The 23,725-nt window shown below is 40.1% G+C and overlaps 1 protein-coding gene across 1 annotated transcript in view; it reads left to right on the plus strand.

Moving 5' to 3' along the window:
• The window catches only part of slc1a7b (solute carrier family 1 member 7b), a 65,121-nt gene extending 47,667 nt beyond the window's left edge, over positions 1-17,454 (plus strand). Inside the window, exons 9-11 of the mRNA XM_059528425.1 lie at positions 7,617-7,751; positions 8,306-8,405; positions 16,720-17,454. Coding sequence (XP_059384408.1) covers positions 7,617-7,751; positions 8,306-8,405; positions 16,720-16,983 — 499 coding nt within the window. The 3' untranslated portion in view covers positions 16,984-17,454. The remainder of the gene's footprint in view (positions 1-7,616; positions 7,752-8,305; positions 8,406-16,719) is intronic.
• Positions 17,455-23,725: the final 6,271 nt, after the last annotated feature.

Here is a 23,725-nt window from a genome sequence, read left to right on the forward strand (position 1 = left end):
TAGAATTCAATCTGCTTGAAATCCAGTTTGAAGTTTCCAAAGTGATGATTTGGGGTGCTGTGACGTCTGCTGGTGTTGGTCCATTGTGTTTTATCAAGTCCAAAGTCAATGCAGCCATTTTAGAGCACTTTATGCTTCCATCTGCTGACAATCGCTATTAGAGATGCTGATTTCCTTTCCCAGCAGGACTTAGCACCTGCCCACAGTGCCAAAACCACTTCCAAGTGGTTTGCTGACCATCATATTACTGTGCTTGATTGGCCAGCCAACATGCCTGACCTGAAGCCCATATGGAATCTATGGGATATTTTCAAGAAAAAGCAGAGAAACAAGAAAAATCAATGCCACTCCTCACTGATGCTGGAGTTTGTGCTAAAGGAGCCCCAACCAAGTATTGAGTGCATAAATGTAAATACTTGAACTTTTCTGTTTTTCAAATCTTTTATCTAAATTATTTATCTATTCAAATAATTTGAGATACTGGATTTTTTTCTTTTTCATGAGCTATAAGCTCTAATAATCAAAATTAAAGCCAAATAACTTTTGAAATGTTTTACATTATTTTATCCTATAATATATAAACAATCAGCATACCAGAGTTTCATGCTGTGTTGATTCTGAGCTACAAAGAGATGCTGTTGAAATCCACATGAAAAGAACTCAAGACCTCTTAAGATCCATCTTTGCATTGATGCATCTGAATGGATGCGCTACAGAAACATCTAACGACCTTAATGGAAACATTCTCATTAAAAACAAAAGGAAAGTGCCTTCTATTATCTAATGATCTAGTGTTTGCAGGTGTTAAATGCCCTCTTTTACTTTTCCACTGCATCTTGTGTAAATCACATATTAACATGAATAAACTTAGTGAAACAAATAACACATAATACAAGTAATTAGTCTATGCATCTGAAGATTAGAATATGGTAATTCCATTCCTTTGTTCCCACCTGCATGTAGGGTGTACTTATTTTGTCGCCTTTATTAACAGGTTAAAATATTCACTCTACTTGTTTAAGCAGAATGCTACCAAACAGCAGAGTGTCGGTAACTATTTTTGCTGAATTCAGCAGAATTTTTTTTTTAAATTGTAATGCAAAACAGAAACATTTCATGAAGCAATATATGCTGTTGAACTACTCACCCATTATTTGAAGACATTTGTCAAGCTTGATGCAAGTTCCCTGCAAAAGTGCTGAATGTGACAAACTCACAATATGCATTATCTAGTCATGCTTAAGAAATGTAAAAGGTGTAAACATAATATAATATAATATAATATAATATAATATAATATAATATAATATAATATAATATAATATAATATAATATAATATAATATAATATAATATAATATAATATAATATAATATAATATAATATAATATAATATAATATAATATAATACAATGCAATATAAAACATGTTGAACCGTTCTGAAATTCTTTACTTTACTATTCAAATTATTATTATTATTATATTTTTTTCAGATCACTTATTCAAATTTCCTCCATCCATGTGAGCGTGCACATGCTCATGTGGGGTGTATGTATGCATGCACAAGACATCCGTCACTGCACAGATGTGTTCATGAGATTATATGACATGCAGCGTTATCTCGGAGCTTTTGTGTCGTCAGGTCTGGAATGCTACAGAATCTAAGAATCTACATGTTCCTGTCAGCCCGTCTGGACTAAAAGCAACATCAAGCGCATAAGTAGATGTGAATACTTCAGAGTTCACTATGTGCACTACATCACAGAGTGATACAAAGACCTTGCAATTTTGCGAATGGAAGGTCAGATGAAGAAATGGAGGGTGTAGAGATATAGACAGGGACGGAGGGCAAGAGAGCATTTGGGCAGCGCTGTTACAGGGATAAACACCGCTGTCACATGGCTGTCTTACCACAGGATTATTATGCAATTTTCAATTGTGCCTTCCCAAGTCTTCCCATCAGTCATCTCTCTCTCTCCGTCAGCCATCTCTCTCTCTCTCATATCTAGCTTTTTAAAATGCTCTGTTGCCAGTGTTGAGATGCTTGTGATGTTTAATCAGGGCAATAGCAGCATGCATTTATTGCTGTAATTATTTTAACAGGATACAGAGTTTACTGTATATTTATGCAGTGCAATAGCAGCATGCATTTATTGCTGTAATTATATTAACAGGATATAGAGTTTACTGTATATTTATGCAGTGCAATAGCAGCATGCATTTATTGTGACACCGATATTAACAGGTCACAGAATTCAGTCTACACACGTAAGAAGAGCAATAACAGAATGCATTTAATGCAACACCTATATTACCAGGTTACAGAATTGATTTTGCACACTTATGCAGTGTAATAGCAGCATGCATTTATTGCAGTGCTTCTTTTATCAGGTCACGGAATTTACACAGCATATGTAAGCATTGCAATAGCAGCATGTATTTCTAACAAAAAACTATTGACAGGATAAAGAAATTACTGCACATTTATGCAGTGTGATAACAGCGTGCATTTATTGAGACACTTATGTTAACAGGTTACAGAACTGACTATGCCCACCTGTGTAGTGCAACAGCAGACTGCATTTATTGCAGTATTTAAGTTAGCAGGTTACAGAATTAATTTAGCCCAAATAAGCGTAGCAACAGCAGCATGCACTTATTGCGACTCCTATATAAACAGGTTGCAGTCTTTATACTGTAATCAATGTAATAGCAGCACATACTTATTGCATGTAAGCAGTGCAATAGTGATGCACATTTATTGCACTACTCTTACTACTGCATTCACTCAATATAATTCTTATTTATTTTCATGCACGAGTAACAGGCCACAGCTTTTACACTGTCCACATTAGCAGTGCACTGGAGACGTGCCTTTTAGGGCTGGGATAAACGATTATTTTTTAAACGATTAATCTATGTCAATGTCAATGTCAATGTCACCTTTATTTATATAGCGCTTTAAACAAAATACATTGCGTCAAAGCAACTGAACAACATTCAAAAGGAAAACAGTGTCAATAATGCAAAAAATGAGAGTTAAAGGCAGTTCATCATTGGATTCAGTTATGTCATCTCTGTTCAGTTAAATAGTGTCTGTGCATTTATTTGCAATCAAGTCAACGATATCGCTGTAGATGAAATGTCCCCAACTAAGCAAGCCAGAGGCGACAGCGGCAAGGAACCGAAACTCCATCGGTGACAGAATGGAGAAAAAAACCTTGGGAGAAACCAGGCTCAGTTGGGGGGCCAGTTCTCCTCTGACCAGACGAAACCAGTAGTTCAATTCCAGACTGCAGCAAAGTCAGATTGTGCAGAAGAATCATCTGTTTCCTGTGGTCTTGTCCTGGTGCTCCTCTGAGACAAGGTCTTTACAGGGGATCTGTATCTGGGGCTCTAGTTGTCCTGGTCTACGCTGTCTTTCAGGGATGTAGAGGTCCTTTCTAGGGACTGATCCAGCATCTGGTCTGGATACGTACTGGATCCGGGTGACTGCAGTGACCCTCTGATCTGGATACAGACTGGATCTGGTGGCCACTGTGACCTCGGAACAAGAGAGAAACAGACAAATATTAGCGTAGATGCCATTCTTCTAATGATGTAGCAAGTACATAGGTTGTTATGGGAAGTGTTTCCGGTTCCGGTTTACCTAATTAATGCAGCCTAAAAATCCTTTAACGGATTTGGATAATAAAAGCATATTAGTATGTTATGTGTATGCCAGGTTAAAGAGATGGGTCTTTAATCTAGATTTAAACTGCAAGAGTGTGTCTGCCTCCCGAACAATGTTAGGTAGGTTATTCCAGAGTTTAGGCGCCAAATAGGAAAAGGATCTGCCGCCTGCAGTTGATTTTGATATTCTAGGTATTATCAAATTGCCTGAGTTTTGAGAACGTAGCGGACGTAGAGGATTATAATGTAAAAGGAGCTCATTCAAATACTGAGGTGCTAAACCATTCAGGGCTTTATAAGTAATAAGCAATATTTTAAAATCTATGCGATGCTTGATAGGGAGCCAGTGCAGTGTTGACAGGACCGGGCTAATATGGTCATACTTCCTGGTTCTAGTAAGAACTCTTGCTGCTGCATTTTGGACTAGCTGTAGTTTGTTTACTAAGCGTGCAGAACAACCACCCAATAAAGCATTACAATAATCTAACCTTGAGGTCATAAATGCATGGATTAACATTTCTGCATTTGACATTGAGAGCATAGGCCGTAATTTAGATATATTTTTGAGATGGAAAAATGCAGTTTTACAAATGCTAGAAACGTGGCTTTCTAAGGAAAGATTGCGATCAAGTAGCACACCTAGGTTCCTAACTGATGACGAAGAATTGACAGAGCAACCATCAAGTCTTAGACAGTGTTCTAGGTTATTACAAGCGGAGTTTTTAGGTCCTATAATTAACACCTCTGTTTTTTCAGAATTTAGCAGTAAGAAATTACTCGTCATCCAGTTTTTTATATCGACTATGCAATCCATTAGTTTTTCAAATTGGTGTGTTTCACCGGGCTGCGAAGAAATATAGAGCTGAGTATCATCAGCATAACAGTGAAAGCTAACACCATGTTTCCTGATGATATCTCCCAAGGGTAACATATAAAGCGTGAAGAGTAGCGGCCCTAGTACTGAGCCTTGAGGTACTCCATACTGCACTTGTGATCGATAGGATACATCTTCATTCACTGCTACGAACTGATGGCGGTCATATAAGTACGATTTAAACCATGCTAATGCACTTCCACTGATGCCAACAAAGTATTCAAGTCTATGCAAAAGAATGTTGTGGTCAATTGTGTCAAACGCAGCACTAAGATCCAATAAAACTAATAGAGAGATACACCCACGATCAGATGATAAGAGCAGATCATTTGTAACTCTAAGGAGAGCAGTCTCAGTACTATGATACGGTCTAAATCCTGACTGGAAATCCTCACATATACCATTTTTCTCTAAGAAGGAATATAATTGTGTGGATACCACCTTTTCTAGTATCTTGGACAGAAAAGGGAGATTCGAGATTGGTCTATAATTAACTAGTTCTTTGGGGTCAAGTTGTGGTTTTTTGATGAGAGGCTTAATAACAGCCAGTTTGAAGGTTTTGGGGACATGTCCTAATGACAATGAGGAATTAATAATAGTCAGAAGAGGATCTATGACTTCTGGAAGCACCTCTTTCAGGAGCTTAGATGGTATAGGGTCTAACATACATGTTGTTGGTTTAGATGATTTAACAAGTTTATACAATTCTTCCTCTCCTATAGTAGAGAATGAGTGGAACTGTTCCTCAGGGGGTCTATAGTGCACTGTCTGATGTGATACTGTAGCTGACGGCTGAATGGTTGCAATTTTATCTCTAATAGTATCGATTTTAGAAGTAAAGTAGTTCATAAAGTCATTACAGCTGTGGTGTTGGGAAATGTCAACACTTGTTGAGGCTTTATTTTTCGTTAATTTAGCCACTGTATTGAATAAATACCTGGGGTTATGTTTGTTTTCTTCTAAAAGAGAAGAAAAGTAATCGGATCTAGCAGTTTTTAATGCTTTTCTGTAGGATAGGTTACTTTCCCGCCAAGCAATACGAAATACCTCTAGTTTTGTTTTCCTCCAGCTGCGCTCCATTTTTCGGGCTGCTCTCTTTAGGGTGCGAGTATGCTCATTATACCATGGTGTCAAACTGTTTTCCTTAACCTTCCTTAAGCGTAAAGGAGCAACTTTATTTAAAGTGCTACAAAAGAGAGAGTCCATAGTTTCTGTTACATCATCAAGTTGTTCTGAGGTTTTGGATATGCTAAGGAATTTGGATACATCAGGAAGATAACTTAAAAAGCAGTCTTTTGTGTTAGAAGTGATGGTTCTTCCATACTTGTAACAAGAAGTAGAATTTTCAATTTTGGCTATATGAATTTTGCAAAGAACTAAATAATGATCTGAGATATCATCACTTGCCTGAATAATTTCAACACCATCAACATCAATTCCATGTCTATATCAATTCCATAATCTAGCGATTATTTTTTCGATGCATCGATTAATCTAACGATTAATTTTCTCAGACCGATTCGATTTCGATTATCTCCCCATTAATTGACTACTAACAATTTATACATGTTGATTTACATATCTGAATGAAAAAAAACATGAATTCCTTAACATTGCAATATATGTTTATTGCTCTTAAAATTACAAAATAAAAGACTGACTAAGAATGCATTACTTTGCACTTGTATAGAGACAGCATTCAATAAAACCTTGAAGCCTTGAAAACACATAGCTTACTGAAACAAGCTTACTGAACACATAGGGCCTAGCTTTTCCAAAAAAAAAAAAAAATTAACAGTGGGAGCCAGCAGCCTGTCATGGAGAACACAAAATCTCCGAATGCTCCACGTGAAACTTAGGCGTTCCGCCCTTTTTCTATCGTGTCTAATGATTTTGGTTAATATTCACGAGGGGAGGGGGGTGGGGGAAGAGATAGAGAGAGAGAGAGAGAGAGCGCTCATGTAGTTTGAAGACTGTGAGTGAAACTGCGCGTGAAACTTTGGTGTTTCGCCCTTTTTCTATCGTGTTTAATGATTTTGATTAATATGCACAAGGGAGAGAGAGAGAGCAAGAAGCGCTCGTGTTGTTTGAAGACTGTGAGTGCACGCGCGCAGTAGGGCTCTCTCTCGTACGCGCCCTGTCAGGCGCAGCACAGTCATTCTATTCTACATCACTCACCGATCAAATAAGGCTTTGACAGCCGCCAAAAAAAAGATCAATGCAGAAAAACCCCTGGATTGGTTATATAACGTTGGACAGAATGTTGATCCGGCCATCGCGTATATTCAGCGCACATAAGGTAAACGTTTTGCAAACGTTTTTTAGAGAAATAAAAACAGGTCGACGAATTGATGCGCATATTTTGCGTTGATGTATTTTTTGCGTCGACATCATCGATGACCTCGACGCGTTGTCCCAGCCCTAGTGCCTTTATTGCACCGCCCAATTAAGAGGTCACAATCACCCTAATGTTGTAATTTGTCACTTTCCGTAATTTGTCATCTCTTATAATGAGTAACAAATTACTGTGGTTGTTGTTCTTAAAAATAACGTTGCTCAAAACTATGTCATTATATTTAAGCTTCGCAGTCAGTGGCTCTTTTGCACCAATCTACCTAAAATACCAAACAGTGTTTCTCATTAGAGACTCATTACTTCACTAGAGAAGGTCAGAGTATCTTTTATTCTTCCCTTTGCATTATAAATTGTGTGCAGATCGAAGTGTGACATTGATATATGTTATTCCTCAGTGAAGCAGCGTGCATTAAACCCCAAACAAGCTGACTGATGTTACACCTGCGAGGGTGCATGAGTTGCATATGCATGAAAGCATTCATGCAAGAGAATGTTGTGTGCAGGTGCTCATTCTGTGTTTGATTTTGTTTGTTATTACTGTTTGCACAAAGGCTGGTTCTCAGTCATTCATTATATTTGCATGCAATTAGTATATCCATCCTATGATCTGCCAACCTAAATTAGCTTTTTAAAGAAAAAGCTTTACTCCGACAGTGTTGCTTGTCCTTCATAACGTTTTGCTTGCTGTGTAATGATTAATTTACCATGTTTTCCAGTATTACAGCGACAGCAGCGAGCATCGGTGCAGCTGGGATCCCACAGGCTGGCCTGGTCACCATGGTGATAGTGTTGACATCTGTCGGACTGCCAACTGATGACATCACTCTCATTATCGCTGTTGATTGGGCCCTGTAAGTATGGACATGTGCTTGATATTTTGATATCTTGACATTTAGGTAGAAACCACTTTTTGTCAATGCACAGTTGGAGGCTGTTCACACACAGTATGTTTTTGTATTCTACTGTGCTGGTTTTCCATTGTTTTTCTATTTAAAAATGCACTCGGTGGATGTATCTGAGAATTGCCCTCTTTAGCTGCAAGAATGCTTTATATTTAAAATACTGTGTGAGTTACAAGAGGTTTTTTCATTATGCTTCCCTGTATGCTGCAATTGTACTGTAAATGCAAAAACATGCTCTGTGTGAATGGCCTCTTAGACAGGAAATCAACTCAACAGGAAGTGACGAATGGTCACTATTATCATAAAAAAGAGTTTACTGGTGTCACACCAATCAGAGTTTTCAAAAAAAAAAAAAATCAGTCCGACACGAAGTCAAATAATCAATCACTCTTGGGCTTGGTTGTACATTTCCCATCATTTGTATTTATCCTGACTATGTTTTATCCACCATTGTTTTTAAAATGCATGAAGTTAATTCTGTTGATCTGTCCTCACCTCTTCAGAGACCGATTCCGCACCATGGTCAATGTGATGGGAGATGCTCTGGCCACAGGAATAATGGCCCATATCTGCAGAAAAGACTTCATTAAAGAAGGAGATGTGGTGAGTTATCTGAGAGAATAAAACTGACAAGTTGACTTATACATTTTTTATTTAAATTAGGATAAATTGTATAACTATAGTAGTGTCCAAAATGTTTTTTTTATTACTATTGTTTCAAAGAGTAAATACGTTTATTTAAAAGAAATATCTGTACTATTTCTAAGTCACTACTTAAATGCACTACACCTGTCCTGCATATATTAACACAAACACACTTACACAAACACAAAGACTGAATTTGGTCCTCACAAGGTTCTTTCTTAATCATCTAGGAGTTTTCACAGAATTTATTTAAATCAAAAATTACAAGTTGCATGGTCACGGACCACAATGACTGACATTTCATGTCTTTGTCAGCGTCTCATGAAGACATAAGTGTAAACTTAATTTCCACCAGTTATTACACAGATGAATAAAGGCAGATGGACATTTGAATGGAAATCAACAATTCTCTGAAACCAGTGGTGTCAAAAGTATTGGCATTCATTACTCAAGTAGAAGTATAGATACTAGGGTTTAAAAAGACTTTTGTAGAAGTTGAAGTATCAACTCAAGCTTTTTACTCAAGTAAAAGTGTAAAAGTACTGGTTTAAAAAACTACTTAAAGTATAAAAGTAAAAGTAATGTAAGGGAAAAAATGCCATTAAGAACAAAAGCTTAGGCCGCACCACAGGGGCCTATTGTGCACTACCCCACCTCCTCAAAAAAACATTTTTCTAAAGGCCATAGGCCATAATGACTATAATGTTCTATTAAAATGTTCATGTTGAAAAATTTGGGATGCACTAGGCTACCTGTTTCAGCCGCATATATGTGTCTTGGTCGGTGTTACAGAAAACACAGGAGAGAGAACCAATTGCGGGTATGTATTTATTAAAGGGGCAATCCAAAGAATAAACAGTCCAGGCAGGGGTCGATATCCAACAAAACACGAAGGCAAGGCAAGGCAAGATGACGGACATGAATTAACATCAACATTAAACAAGGACTCCGTAACACAGACTCAGACAGACCGGGTATAAATACACAGAAGGATAATGAGGGAACAGGAGACAGGTGGGGAACAATCAATTACTCAACAAGGAGGAAGGTGACCAAATAAGGGAACAGGAAGTGATAAGGTGACAGACACCGTGAGAAAGGGGGACATCTAGTGGAAACCCAGGGACACAACCCAGACACTGCGACAGTACCCCCCCTCTACGGAGTGGCTCCCAGACGCTCCACGACAGACACAAAACAGAGACCAGGAGGGAGGCGGACAGGTGGAGGCTCAGGGGGAGGGACGGAGGGCCAGAAAAGAAAAACATGGGGAACAGACACCGGAAGTGTGAACACCAAACAGGGAGACCAGGAGGGAGGAGGACCGGAGGAGGTTCAGGGGGAGGGACGGAGGGCCAGACTGACAGAGAGGAACAGGGACAGGAGTGAACACAAGAACAAAAAAACAACATGAAGCCCCCCAGGGCGGAGCAGAAGACCACCACGTCCTTGTGGTCGAGGCCGGAATCCTCCAGGGCGGGGCAGAAGACCACCACAACCGTGTAGTCAGGGAGAGAGCCCCCCAGGGCGGAGCAGAAGACCACCAGGTCCTTGTGGTCGAAGCCAAAGTCCTCCAGGGCGGAGCAGAAGACCACCACAACCGTGTGGTCAGGGCGGAAGCCCCCCAGGGCGGAGCAGAAGACCACCACAACAGTGTGGTCAGGGCGGAAGTCCCCCAGGGCGGAGCAGAAGACCACCACAGCCATGTGGTCAGCACGAGGGCCCCCCAAGGCGGAGCAGACCTCCGTGCGGCCGGACCAACGGGACGACGAAACTCTGGTAATGCCCATGTGTCTTTACTGGACTCCAGAAGATTGGTGCTGGCCTGACTCTGCTTGCGAAGAGCATTGGTGACTGGCATTTGTTCATGAAGACCATCGGTGACTTGCACTTGTACATGAAGATCATTGGTGACTTGTATTTGCTCATGTAGATCAATGGTGACTTGCCTTTGTTCATGAAGATCACCGGTGACTTGACTCAGTCCTAGAAGATCACCCGTGACTTGACTCAGTCCTTGAAGATCACCAGTGACTTGACTTGACTCTGAAAGGTCAACGGTGACCAGCCTTGTCTCTGGAGAGTCCATGGTACCTAGCCCTGGCTCTGGAAGGTCATCAGTGACTAGCCCTGACTCTGTAAGGTCAGCAGTGACTAGCCCTGACTCTGTAAGGTCAGCGGTGACTAGCCCTGACTCTGGAAGGTCAGCGGTGACTAGCCCTGACTCTGGAAGGTCAGCGGTGACTAGCCCTGACTCTGGAAGGTCAGCGGTGACTAGCCCTGACTCTGGAAGGTCAGCGGTGACTAGCCTTGTCTCTGGAGAGTCCATGGTACCTAGCCCTGGCTCTGGAAGGTCATCAGTGACTAGCCCTGACTCTGTAAGGTCAGCGGTGACTAGCCCTGACTCTGGAAGGTCAGCGGTGACTAGCCCTGACTCTGGAAGGTCAGCGGTGACTAGCCCTGACTCTGGAAGGTCATCGTTGACTAGCCCTGACTTTGGAAGGTCATCGTTGACTAGCCCTGACTCTGGAAGGTCAGCGGTGACTAGCCCTGACTCTGGAAGGTCAGCGGTGACTAGCCCTGACTCTGGAAGGTCAGCGGTGACTAGCCCTGACTCTGGAAGGTCATCGTTGACTAGCCCTGACTCTGGAAGGTCAGCGGTGACTAGCCCTGACTCTGGAGGGTCAACTGGAACCTGACTCAACTCTGGAGAGTTCACTGGAACCTGGCTCGACTCTGGAGAGTCCACTGGAACCTGACTCGACTCTGGGGGGTCAACAGGAACCTGACTCGACTCTGGAGAGTCCACTGGAACCTGACTCGACTCTGGAGGGTCAACTGGAACCTGACTCGACTCCAGAGGATCAGCTGTGACGGTCTTCCTGTGCAGCGGCGTTGGGCAAGCAGCCATCTTGGGCCATGACTCTGGACAGGTGGCCATCTGGTGCTGTGGCACTGGGCTGGCAGCCATCCTGTGCTGTGGTGCTGGATTGACGGCCATCTTGGCCTGTGGCGCTGGATTGATGGCCCTCTTGGGCCATGACTCGGGACGGGCGGCCATCTTGGACCTTGGTTCTGGATAGGTGGCCAACTTGGGCATTGGCGCTGGGTGAGTGTCCATCTTGCGCTGTGGCACTGGGCTGGCAGCCATCTTGTGCTGTGGCGCTGGATTGGCGGTCATCTTGGGCCATGACTCTGGACGAGCGGCCATCTTGGGCCTTGGCGCCGGGTTAGCGGCCATTTTGCGCTGTAGTGCTGGTCTGGTGGCCATCTTGTGCGGTGGCGCTGGACTGGCGGCCATCTTGTGCTGTGGTGCTGGCCTGGCGACCATCCTGGGCTGTGGCACTGGCTCAGCAGCTGTGACGTGAACAATCTTGGGAATCTCTAAGATCCTTGACAGTGTGGAAAAGTAATCCAAGAACGTGTTAGCGGCCATCTTGGGCATTGGCGCTGAGCTGGCGGCCATCCTGCCTCGTGGCGCTGGACTAGCAGCCATCATGGGCAGTGACGCCACCGTGGCGGTCGTGCGCTTCCTCTCTCCTCTCCGTCCGCCATGGTGAGACGGTGGCTCTAATCCATCCCACACGAGCCCCGGGTTGAAGGGCGGCCCTGGTTGAGAGCGGTGCTGAGTATCCTCTCGACCACTCCCTCCTCGGCGACCTCCTCTGGTTCCCCGGAGAACCACCAGGTGAGTTCCTTCAAATCCATTCCTCTCCCGCACTGTGGCTGGGGAGGAGACACAAGCCGACATACCGCTGGCTCTTGCAGTGACGGAGTCCTTCTGTCACGATCGGTGTTACAGAAAACACAGGAGAGAGAACCAATTGCGGGTATGTATTTATTAAAGGGGCAATCCAAAGAATAAACAGTCCAGGCAGGGGTCGATATCCAACAAAACACAAAGGCAAGGCAAGGCAAGGCAAGATGACGGACATGAATTAACATCAACATTAAACAAGGACTCCGTAACACAGACTCAGACAGACCGGGTATAAATACACAGAAGGATAATGAGGGAACAGGAGACAGGTGGGGAACAATCAATTACTCAACAAGGAGGAAGGTGACCAAATAAGGGACAGGAAGTGATAAGGTGACAGACACCGTGAGAAAGGGGGACATCTAGTGGAAACCCAGGGACACAACCCAGACACTGTGACAATATGCCCATTGAAAATGAACGCACTTTAGTACAATGCAGATACATTAAAGAACTAGATATAATGAGTAGTTGCCTATAAGTATTGTTATGGTGCAAAAAGTCAAACTTCAGTGGCATCAATAACCTTTAATGGAATGTAAATGTACATCCAAGCTTAGCTGCAGGAATCTGCGAGGGCAATGGACAAGAACATTGGTGTACCCAGGGCTGGTAGCAATAAGCCTTGTATGGTTGTCTATTTACAATAAACATTACAGTGCGGTCAAAATGAATGATTAATCCAAGTGATTAATCAAAAACTAAAAATGAAAAATAACTCATAATCCTGATACCTTCTTGATTGATAGCTTCCTGTATTCGCTACATACGTCTGCTATGTCCAGTGTGTGTGTGGGGGGGGGGGGGACAAGTTACAAAGTTGGCATAGCCTACTTATCACAACATTGTCAATCGCGTCATCAATCGCAAACGATAATTTATTAAAACGTCTCGCTACCGAACTACCTACAGTAGCTTAATTCGTGGAGGACGAAGAGAAAGCACCAATTTGGTAAATGAGCCAAATAGTCTTTAATCAGTTCTGTGAATGACTGTATGCTCATTCTTTATAAAGTAGCAACAATGTAGTTTTTAAAATACAGTAGCCTACTGTGCAAAAGTCTTAGGCACATTAGTATTTTCAGCCCAAAAAAGGGTTTTAAGCCAGTTACTTATATATTTTGCTGTAGTGTGTCAGTAGGAATTAGTTTGCCATTAATTTTAATAATAATCTAGTGCGATTTTGAATTCACAAGCAGTCTGGCAACGGCAAAATTAATGTTTGGAAATGTAAACTGATATTTTATACTGACACACTACAGCAAAATATATAAATAACTGGCCGAACACCATTCTTTTAAGTGAAAATATTAAATTAAGTATATTCAAATAAGTGTAATTAAAGTATGTGTTCGTTCATATGTGTTAAGGGCTAGATTTTCGCTGGAGGAAACGGCTGTGGTGTGATGAGCGGTGACAAGCGAAAACTTTACAGAAGATGAGAAACCGACTGCTCCCTCGTGACCTTTTGTAAACTGTATTTATGACAAAGAACTGCACAGATACGGATATTCTAACATACTATTGATAAACACACACCGTTTCTCAATGTCAAGGATACTTCCTTGGCAGGACTGGTCCTTCCAAGTCACTTCCTTCAAAGGCTAGTCGAGACTCCTCTTATAGCATTCGGAGAACACGTAAATGGAACAGGCTAGCAAGTGCACGTAATTGCGTCATTACGTCAGTGAAAAGGTCCGTTTGAATAACGCTGTGAATGGTATCGTTAAATTACTTTGGACAACTTAACTAGTTATTTATAATAGAGCCCTGCACGGGCCTCAAATCTAGGCCCGAGCCCGGCCCTGGCCCGAGACGCTCAGGCCTTAGCCCGACCCGTGTCCGACAGCTCATCAGAATTATCAGCCCGAGTCCGACACGTGCCCGTGTTTTTATTAATTTATTTATTTTATTACACAGCAGAAGCCTGCCCTATTTGCAACAATAAAAAATGGGTCAGTTTTGTGTTATGTTTCTTTTCATTTCTTTATCAAGTTAATTTAGAAAAATGTTTGGAGCATTTTTTTTAAAATGACGATTAACGTTAATCAGCCGAGCCAACAGCAAGTAGCCTAAAACATATTTAATCAATTAAGTCTCTCAAATTAACGCTAATACTTTACTTGGCTACAATAAAATCCACAGATATAAAACACTTCAAGCATATCACACAGACAGTTAGTTTAATATATGTTTATTTATTAAACCACAGTGAGTAAAATAAAATAAATTTAAATACTTAGGCAGGCTCGCAACAGCGCTCGCAAACGAAATGAGAAATAGCCTACAATCTAAACAAATTAAATGAATAAAAACAAACTTGAAGGTTATTTTACCTCAAAAATGCACCACAGAACATGTCCATTCCTTTTTCCATTAGTTTCCAACAGTTAAACGAAAATAAAGTCCAGTCAAATGAAAAGTTAGAACAGTCTCTTACAGAGCATCGTGGAGAAAAAGAATAGCATCCAGAGTGGTTGCTAAAAGGTTTTAACCCAGTCCTCCTCTCTTCCATCACTCTTCCCGCTGCACTGAAGACACGTTCGCTGCTGCTGCTGGCGGGACACTAAACACAGAGCGAGCCAGTCTTGACAGTTGCGGTAGCAGGGTCTCGTGCTGTTTCCACCACAGCAGCACATCTCGTCCATCACCTTCCATGTTGTGATTGAGGCGCATGTATTGCTGTACTTCATCGTCGTCATCCTCGTCCTGCTCCACAATGTTTTCAAACTCGGCCAGCGCTCTCTTCTTGGGCACTGTCAACAACAGGTCAACAACAGTGTCAACAACAGGTGCAGACACTGAAATGCTCGCTGCTGCATGAATCATCATTTTATAATTATTAGTTGGCCAATTAGGCTATGATTAATACATTAATTTAGAGGCCTATAATAGCTACTACTACAGTAAGTGGATATAAGTGAGTATGTGGGTCGCGCTGACGGAAAAGCGTGCGTGCGTGAGACTGTCATGTCAGTATGTCAGTGTAATTATAACGGGTTGAATTATCAGATTATGAAAGTTATGAGGTTATGAAATGTCTAGGTTTGTTTTTCTATCGTCTACGTCAACTTTCATTTTTTTTATTTTTATTAATGTCTAAAAATATAAATAGAAGATAAATAGATAAATATAAACAATCAAATTCACTCCATCCGGATGGCGCGATTTACCTGGATAGTTTTTTTTTTTTTATGACGACAAATGAAAACAAGCCGAAATGAAATAGCAGTAACGAACATATTTTTAAAATGTAAGGAGTAGAAAATACAGATACTTGCGTGAAAATGTAAGGAGTAGAAGTAAAAAGTCGGCTGAAAAATAATTACTCCAATAAAGTATAGATACTCAAAATTTATACTTAAGTAATGTAACGAAGTATTTGACACCTCTGTCTGAAACACAGAAATCTAGAGTGGGTTTCAATGTCTATTCCTTGACAAAAAGGACAGGTCATTTAATTTATACCTTGCTGTAATAACAAAGACATCTCAAGGATACTGAAGTTTTGTAAATCAGGACAAACTTAGTGATGAGAGGAGAGATCGTGACTATTGCAAGCAGATATCGACAAACAGAGAGACAGGATAGTCACGACAAGATGGAAAAACATTGTTTCGTAAGAAAAAAAGAATGTAGATAATTCTTTAGGTGCCATTCATCTGGACAAATTAGCTCAAGAGTAAAATAATGATAGCTTATTGCTTTCTCATTACAGAGCTTGAATCTTTATTACATGATCTGAGATTTAACCCATACACCGCACCACCAAAAGATGTGAAGCATGTTTATTGTGTATTAAAAGACTGTAATATAAGCAATACAGCAATTCTGTGCTGTTTTAGTATTATTTATCTACTTCTTTATGTATAATTTTCATTAGTTTTTATTATTATTTTAGCTTATTTCTTTTATAATTTTATGTGCTTTTTATTTGTTTTATAAAAAAAAATACTTTTTTTGTAAATTAAATGTTTATTATATTTTTGTCATTTGTTCTCCAATTTTATTTTTATTTCCATTAGTAATTTTAGCACTTTGATTATCTTATATTTATATTTTATTTCAAATAACAAGAATGCTCTTAAATATTTTTGTTGTTGTTGTTTGTTGTTGTTGTTTTGTTGTTGTTGATAACAACGCTAATCTGACAGTCCTATAGAGAAACCTTGATTCCTTCCTCAAATAGATATAAAATATAATATCTGCGTTCTTCTACATCACACCTTAAATGTATATATTGCTGATGTCATTCTAAAAGGAATGTTTAATTTTTCAGTTTGAAATTGTTGCACAAGCTCTTATGCTCATAATACATGCAAAACGGGAGCATTTTTACTTAAACGTATTTCAGTTACTTGCTGAGGCAACTTTTCCAAGTTTTTCAGCTACTATTTATATTAGCTTTGTGTCAACACAACAACGCTCTGGTAGGCTGACTTGAGTCTGAGATTTGAGTTAAACGGTGCATAAAAATAAATACTGAATCAGCATTTCCCTGTCTCTCCATAGGTCCCTCTCGTCTGCGAAACAAAGCCCATGAGTAACCAGGGTTTGCCGAACTGTCAGCAGAAAAATGGTAGTTTCCAGTCCCCGCCACCAGGGGGCAAACCTGAGCACATCCCTCCAGATGTGGCCCGTCTCATGCAGCTGGAGGAAGGGGTTCGTCCGCCGCCGCCTGATCGGAAAAAGCCGCCCATACCACCACGACACCTGAAACACAGAGACAAGGACCATTGTGCCATCGACATGAATGGTCTGGAGACAAACGTATAGCGACCATTGAAATCGCAGACTGAAATTGATCAAACAAAACATAGGAATGGACTACGGGACATGAATTACTTCCTTTCCATTTTTCTCTAACAGCCAACACATGGTCTGACCCTGCACATATGGGACACTGCACCAGTAATGCCATTCTTTGCAGCACATCCCGGTTGACCCATTCAGTGTGTTAGATAATGCCGCGATGGGATGAGAAACCAGGTCAAGGTCCACAACACAAAGCCAGCTGGTTTCTTTGGGTCGTAGCGTGATGCATTCAAGGCCTTGAGAATGAAACATATCCTGTAGCGTAATGCTAGACTGTCAAAAAGCACAAGTGAACTGTAAATACAACATAGCTATGTAATCTAATGTGTTTTGTATTGTTTTTTTTTTCTCAAGTTTATATAGAATTTTATATCTTATGTCTTGTCTTTTTAAGCAGGCCGTGTAAAATATTTTAAAGCTTGCAGGCATATGTGAAGAAATTAGGGCAGAAACATACTTTGCCCGATTACGAAAACAAAGCAAGTTATATATTGTACTGACTCATCAAAAACACATCCTGTTGAACTTGCATCAACCTTTGTTCACATTAAAGAATAGTACACCCAAAAATGAAAATCTGCTAAAAATGTACACCCTCAGTCCATCCAAGATGTAGAATTTTCATCATCAAATTTGGAACAATTTTGCATTCCATCACTTGCTCACCAATAGATCCTCTGCAGTGAATGGGTGCCGTCAGAATGAGAGTCCAAACAGCTGATAAAAACATCACAATAATAATCCACATCACTCCAGTCCAGCAGTTAACATCTTATGAAGCCAAAAACGTTTTTTTCTTCTCCATATACACAACATCACTGGGTCCCATCATACAGGCACATGGATTCTCCTACCACTACTATGCTGATGACTTTCAGCTCTATCTTTCATTTCAACCTGATGATCCAACGGTAGCTGCACGGACATCTTGGCATGGATGAAAGAATGTCACTTACAGCTCAACCTGGCAAAGACTGAGCTTCTTGTCTTCCCTGCCATTACAACTTCTACTCTTCTAAAATTTCCCCTTCAACTTCAGTCAGAGATCTTGGTGTAACCTTTGATGACCGGCTGACCTTCAAAGACCACATTGCAAAGACTGCTCGATCCTGCAGGTTTGCATTGCACAACATCAGAAAGATCAGGCCCTTTCTAATGGAGCATGCTGTACAACTTCTTGTCCAGGCCCTTGTCATTTCTTGGCTGGACTACTGCAATGATCTTCTGGACTTCCATCAATCACAATCAAACCTCTAAATGATTCAGAATGCAGTGGCACTAATGGTCTTCAATTAACCCAAAAGAGCCCATGTTACACCTCTCTTTATCTCCTTGCAGTGGCTACCGGTTGCGGCTCGCATTAAGTTCAAGAGATTGATGCTTGCATGCTCGCCTACTTCCACTCTTTATTACGAATACATCCCCTCCAGAAGTCTGAGATCCACTAGTGAGCGATACCTCATGGTGCCATCACAGAGAGGCTCAAAATCACTTTCCAGAACATTCCCATTCACCATTCCTGGCTGGTGGAATGATCTTTCCACCCTTATGCGCAATGCTGAATCCCTAATAATTTTCAAGCGACAGCTGAAAACTCAGCTCTTTTGAAACTACTTGGCTTCATCATAAAAAAATAATAATTAATAATAAAATAATAATTATCTTTATTTATTCCTTCTTTTTTTCTAGCTTGTACTTATTTGAACAATGTCTAAAACTTGGTATTACCGTACAAGCACTTCCTGTGTCTGTTTGCTTGTTTAAGAAGAATCGCTTTATGTATCCCTCAGTTGTATGAAAACCACAGGTTATGGATAGATTTGGATAGCGTCTGCAAAATTACTAAATGCAAATGTAAATATAAATGTTTTTAACTTTTAACTTCTGGCCAAAATACGAGTCTGTAATTCTTAATAATGATTTTTTTTCTAGTGAAAAAGTCCATCCCCTGTTGTCCTCCTCTCACATCAAAATCCACCCACATATTCATTTAGAACTATTTTGCTTGTAAACAGTGCTTGACATTCTCTGCTGATTCCGTTGAGACAACTTTATCACTAAAGAAAACAATATTATGAATTCGTAGAGGACTTGTATTTCAGACGAGAGCAGCATTTTGAAGTTACAAATGTCTTGTCTTACAAACACACAACTTTTCCCTTCACAAGATGCTAATTTATGGACAGGAGTGGATTACTTGTGGATTATTGGGATGTTTTTATCAGCTTTTTACATGTTTTTATTTTTGGACTCTGACGGCACCCATTCACTGCAGAGGCTCCATTGGTGAGTGACTGAAGTTTATTTTATTTTTCTTTCAGATATGAAAACTTAACTCTTTTTTCACCAGAGGATGGCAATCTGGCCAAAATACATAAGGGACTTTGTTTCTAACAAGCATGGTTGCGTTCTCAGAAAACCAATTTCTCCCATGGGCCATTTTCCTGCTTGCATTTGCACCAGCAGCAGGAATTCTGAAACGGCCGACAGCGACTGTGCAGCGTTTACAAACGTTAACAACCAGTGAATGGAGGATCGATGTCGTGATCTGAGCTGTTTTTCGTTGTGTAATGTGGGTTTCTTAACGGAGATGTAATGTAAACGCACAATATATGACTGAAATCTGCTAAATCTCCTGAGACAACTTGCAGTGTCACATATCATCGAGGCTAAGAAACGAACACAACGCTGCAGACAACAGGTAAATGCCTTTATCGTTGAGTTCCATGTTCATTAAAAAAATATTTTAACTTTTACATTGTGTTTCGTATGCGTTTGGCCAATCATACACTGATAGTTCCTATAAAACTGTTTTAGACCCTACTCTGAACTGAGGCCATGTGGTTATTTTAAAAACACATCTTTTTCTACGCAGTTTGGCCACAATCAAACGCAGCTCCAGGTCACTGAAACCGAATATTTTTGAAAATGCCTTGCAAGGTGAAGATTTTCAAAAACTCTGGTTGCAGTGTTATTGTGTAGACAGCGAAACCGGTGTTTTTGGCTTGTGACATCAGCACCAGCACTGTTACCTCTATGCAAACATGCCAAAAAGTGGGTATTTCTATCATTAGTTCTAGGAACTATGAAATTTTCCTCCGGCACGAAAGCCCCTTTAAATTCTATAAATTTACTTAAGTATTTTTACTGTGGTTAAGATTGTATATTCACAAACAGACGAATTTCTACATAAATTAGATCTAACATTTGATATATAAAAAAAAAAAAGAAATGCAAAATTGTATTGTTATTACTTCAGAGAAAATGACAAAGCAGATGAAAAAATACCAACTATTGCACCTCTTGTGGAAATAATGAATATGGAACCTATAGGCCTACATTTCATAGCCAAATGAAAAACCATGTGTGCTCACATATTTGTGTTAAATATATTTCAGGCTTCTCTCTGTGGTCAAACATGTGTGTCGTGGTCTGTCATGGTCTCTAATCTCTGCTGAAGCATGGCTCACTCTCATTTGTGCTGATTATGAAGGCCCACCTCAGTAAAGCCGTGGCATGGAGGACAGTTTATGGCCGGCTGCTGTCTTCTCTCAGAGCTGATTAAAGCGCTCAGCTGTACTCACAGCTTTTCTCACTGACATACACAGAGTGCTCCATGTGCTCTTTGTGATTAACTGAATTAGGCTGAAATCCCTCTCTCAGCATTTGACATTGATGCACAGGTACAGAATCTCTTCTCCATGGATAAACGTGGACAGGATTGTCTTGAGTTCTGCTCCACATTTGCAGAGAAAAGACTTACGGATATTTATACTGTATGACAGCAGCTTTATTGGAAATGTGTAAATGGTGCAATTAAAAAAAGCAATGGAATTTTTTTGTGATATCAACTTTTTCATAAGGAAATAAAGTAAATATTACATCACTCACCGTTTCAGATCTGCTTCTTTTAATCAACATTATTTGAGCTTGTGGGTGATAAAGTTAAAGTTTTACATACTGATGTGGATGTGCATCGCTAACAGTCATGGTTTCTGCTTGAGTGGATACACTAAACTTAGAAACAGCATTATTTACCTCTAGATCATTAAAATACTGATATATTTATATACAGCAAGACAGTAAAAAAATATGTATTTCGCTGCATTGAAGTTCCTACAAAAGACAGGGAATGAACAGGAGATAATTAAGTCACCAAATCCAATATTAACTTTCATTAAGAAACATCTGTGAACCAATAAATATCCCCACTTCCTCTGTACTGTATGTAGATAATTCATCATAGAATTCATGGGCCAATATTTTGATAATACTATGGAAAAAAATGCATCAATAAAGCATTTTATATACAATCTTTTGTTTGTGATTAATCGAGAAATAATGCAGGACATGTTTCTTACCTTTCAGATAATTTATCCTTGTTTAATAAACATCACTAATAAATGTGTGTGGTAATACCCAAACCTTACTTGCACAATATGATGAGTTAGTAGCGGTTATTGCACAATTAGCACTGGTGATTTGGACAAACCACTAACCTCAAACACGCACATAACTCAAATATATGGTCTGTTAAAGGAAAAATAACAGGGCTGCTATGCCAAACACAAACATATAATTATGCACAGTTGGGATTGTAAAATAAATAATATTAATAATAAAAAAAACTTACATTTTGTTGGTGGTGTTAAATGTTTTGTCCAAACAAACACAACAGTATTTATATGTAACTTGTTTGCAACTAGCGAAATTAGATGCTAATGCATCCTGGAAAACACGCCAGTAAAATAAAATATGACTTGGACTAAATTAAATAAACGTTACTTTGTGTAAAAGGATAAATATTTAGGTGCGTCCAATTATTAGCTGAGAGGACGAATAATTGAATTTAAATTTTATTAATGTTGTTTCACTCAGCTGTTATTTCATAAGTGATTTTATTACAATTAAGACTGCAAAATGTAGGCCTATGCTGTTGAAGAGAAAAACAAGGTATAGGCTACATCTGCTTGTGTTCATCTTCTCCCATTTGCTCTTTTTACATCAACTATAACCCTATATAACACAATCAGATCCAACAGCAATTTCTCATTTTTAATACAATATATTTATCTAGTCATCTCATACAGTACAATTTAAGTATAGCCTATAATAAATACTGATGAATTTAACATTCACTTATAGGAGATAGACTGGATGCTTTCGACTTTTTTTCTATCGAACTGTCAACAACTGAACTGTTTAAACTATTTAAAATATAGTGAATTAAGCTTGATCATAATGTAATGTTTCCATCTAAATGCATTTAAAGGGCAGTTTGTCATTATGGAGTTTTTGCTAGTTATCAGTAAATCGGTTACCTCAACTGAATGAGCCCTATTTTACATTTACATTCACATTTAATCATTTAGCAGACGCTTTTATCAAAAGTGAATTACAAATGAAATGACAAGAAAAGAAAAGGTAAGTACTAGTATTAGTTGGTTAAGTCCTGGCGAAAAAGATGAGTCTTTAGATGTTTTTTGAAAATGAGTAAAGACTCAGCTGTTCGAATTGAGATTGGGAGGTCATTCAACCAGCTGGGCACAGTCCAGGAAAAGGTCTTTGAGAGTGGTTTTAAACTTTTTTGGGATGGCACCATAAGGCGTTGTTCACTTGCAGAGCGCAAACTTCTGGAAGGGGCACATAAGATTGAACTAGTGAGTTTTGGTATGTTGGTGCCTTTCCAGTGGTCGTCTTGTAGGCAAGCATCAGTACCTTGAATTTGATGCGAGCGGCTACTGGTAGCCAGTGTAACCTGATGAGGTGTAACCTGAAATCCTCCCTGCTGCATTCTGGATCAGTTGCAGAGGCTTGATAGTACATGCAGGAAGGCCCGCCAGGAGAGCATTACAATAGTCCAGTCTGGAGAGAACAAGAGATTGGACAAGAAGTTAGGTGGCTTGTTCTGACAAGAAGGGTCTAATCTTCCTAATGTTGTATAAGGCAAATCTGCAGGACCGGGTCGTTGTAGCAATGTGGTCTGTGAAGCTCATCTGATGATCCATCACAACTCCTAGGTTTCTGACTGTCCTGGAAGGAGTTATGGTTGATGAACCCAGCTGTATGGAGAAGTTGTGATGAAACGATGGGTTAGCCGAAACCACTAGCAGTTCTAAGTAAGGTTGAGCTGAAGGTGATGGTCATTCATCCAGCTAGAAATGTCACTTAGACAGGCTGAAATGGGTCATCTGGTTGGAATGAGAAGTAGAGTTGGGTGTCATCAGTGTAGCAGTGATAAGAGAAGCCATGCTTCTGAATGACAGATCCTAATGACGTCATGTAGATGGAGAAGAGAAGTGGTCCAAGTACTGAGCCTTGAGGAACCCCAGTAGCAAGTTGTTGTGACTTAGAAACTTCACCCATCCAAGACACCCTGAAGGATCTATCGGAGAGGTAGGACTTCAACCACAGGAGTGCAGTTCCAGAGATGCCCATCTTTCTGAGGGTGGACAGAAGAAATCTGGTGATTAACGGTCTCAAAATCAGCAGACAGGTCCAGCAAGATGAGTACTGATGATTTGGAAGTTGCTTTTGCCAGTCGTAGGCTTTTGAACCCAGACTGGTTGCTGTCCAGGAGGTTGTTCTGTACAAGGAGAGCTGGTTAAACACAGCTCGCTCAAGTGTCTTTGCATTGAATGGAAGAAGGGATACCGGTCTGTAGTTTTCTAGAAGTGCTGGATTTAGAGATGGTTTCTTCAGC

The sequence above is a fragment of the Carassius carassius genome, chromosome 37, assembly GCF_963082965.1.
Source record: "Carassius carassius chromosome 37, fCarCar2.1, whole genome shotgun sequence".
Classification (NCBI taxonomy): Eukaryota; Metazoa; Chordata; class Actinopteri; order Cypriniformes; family Cyprinidae; genus Carassius; species Carassius carassius.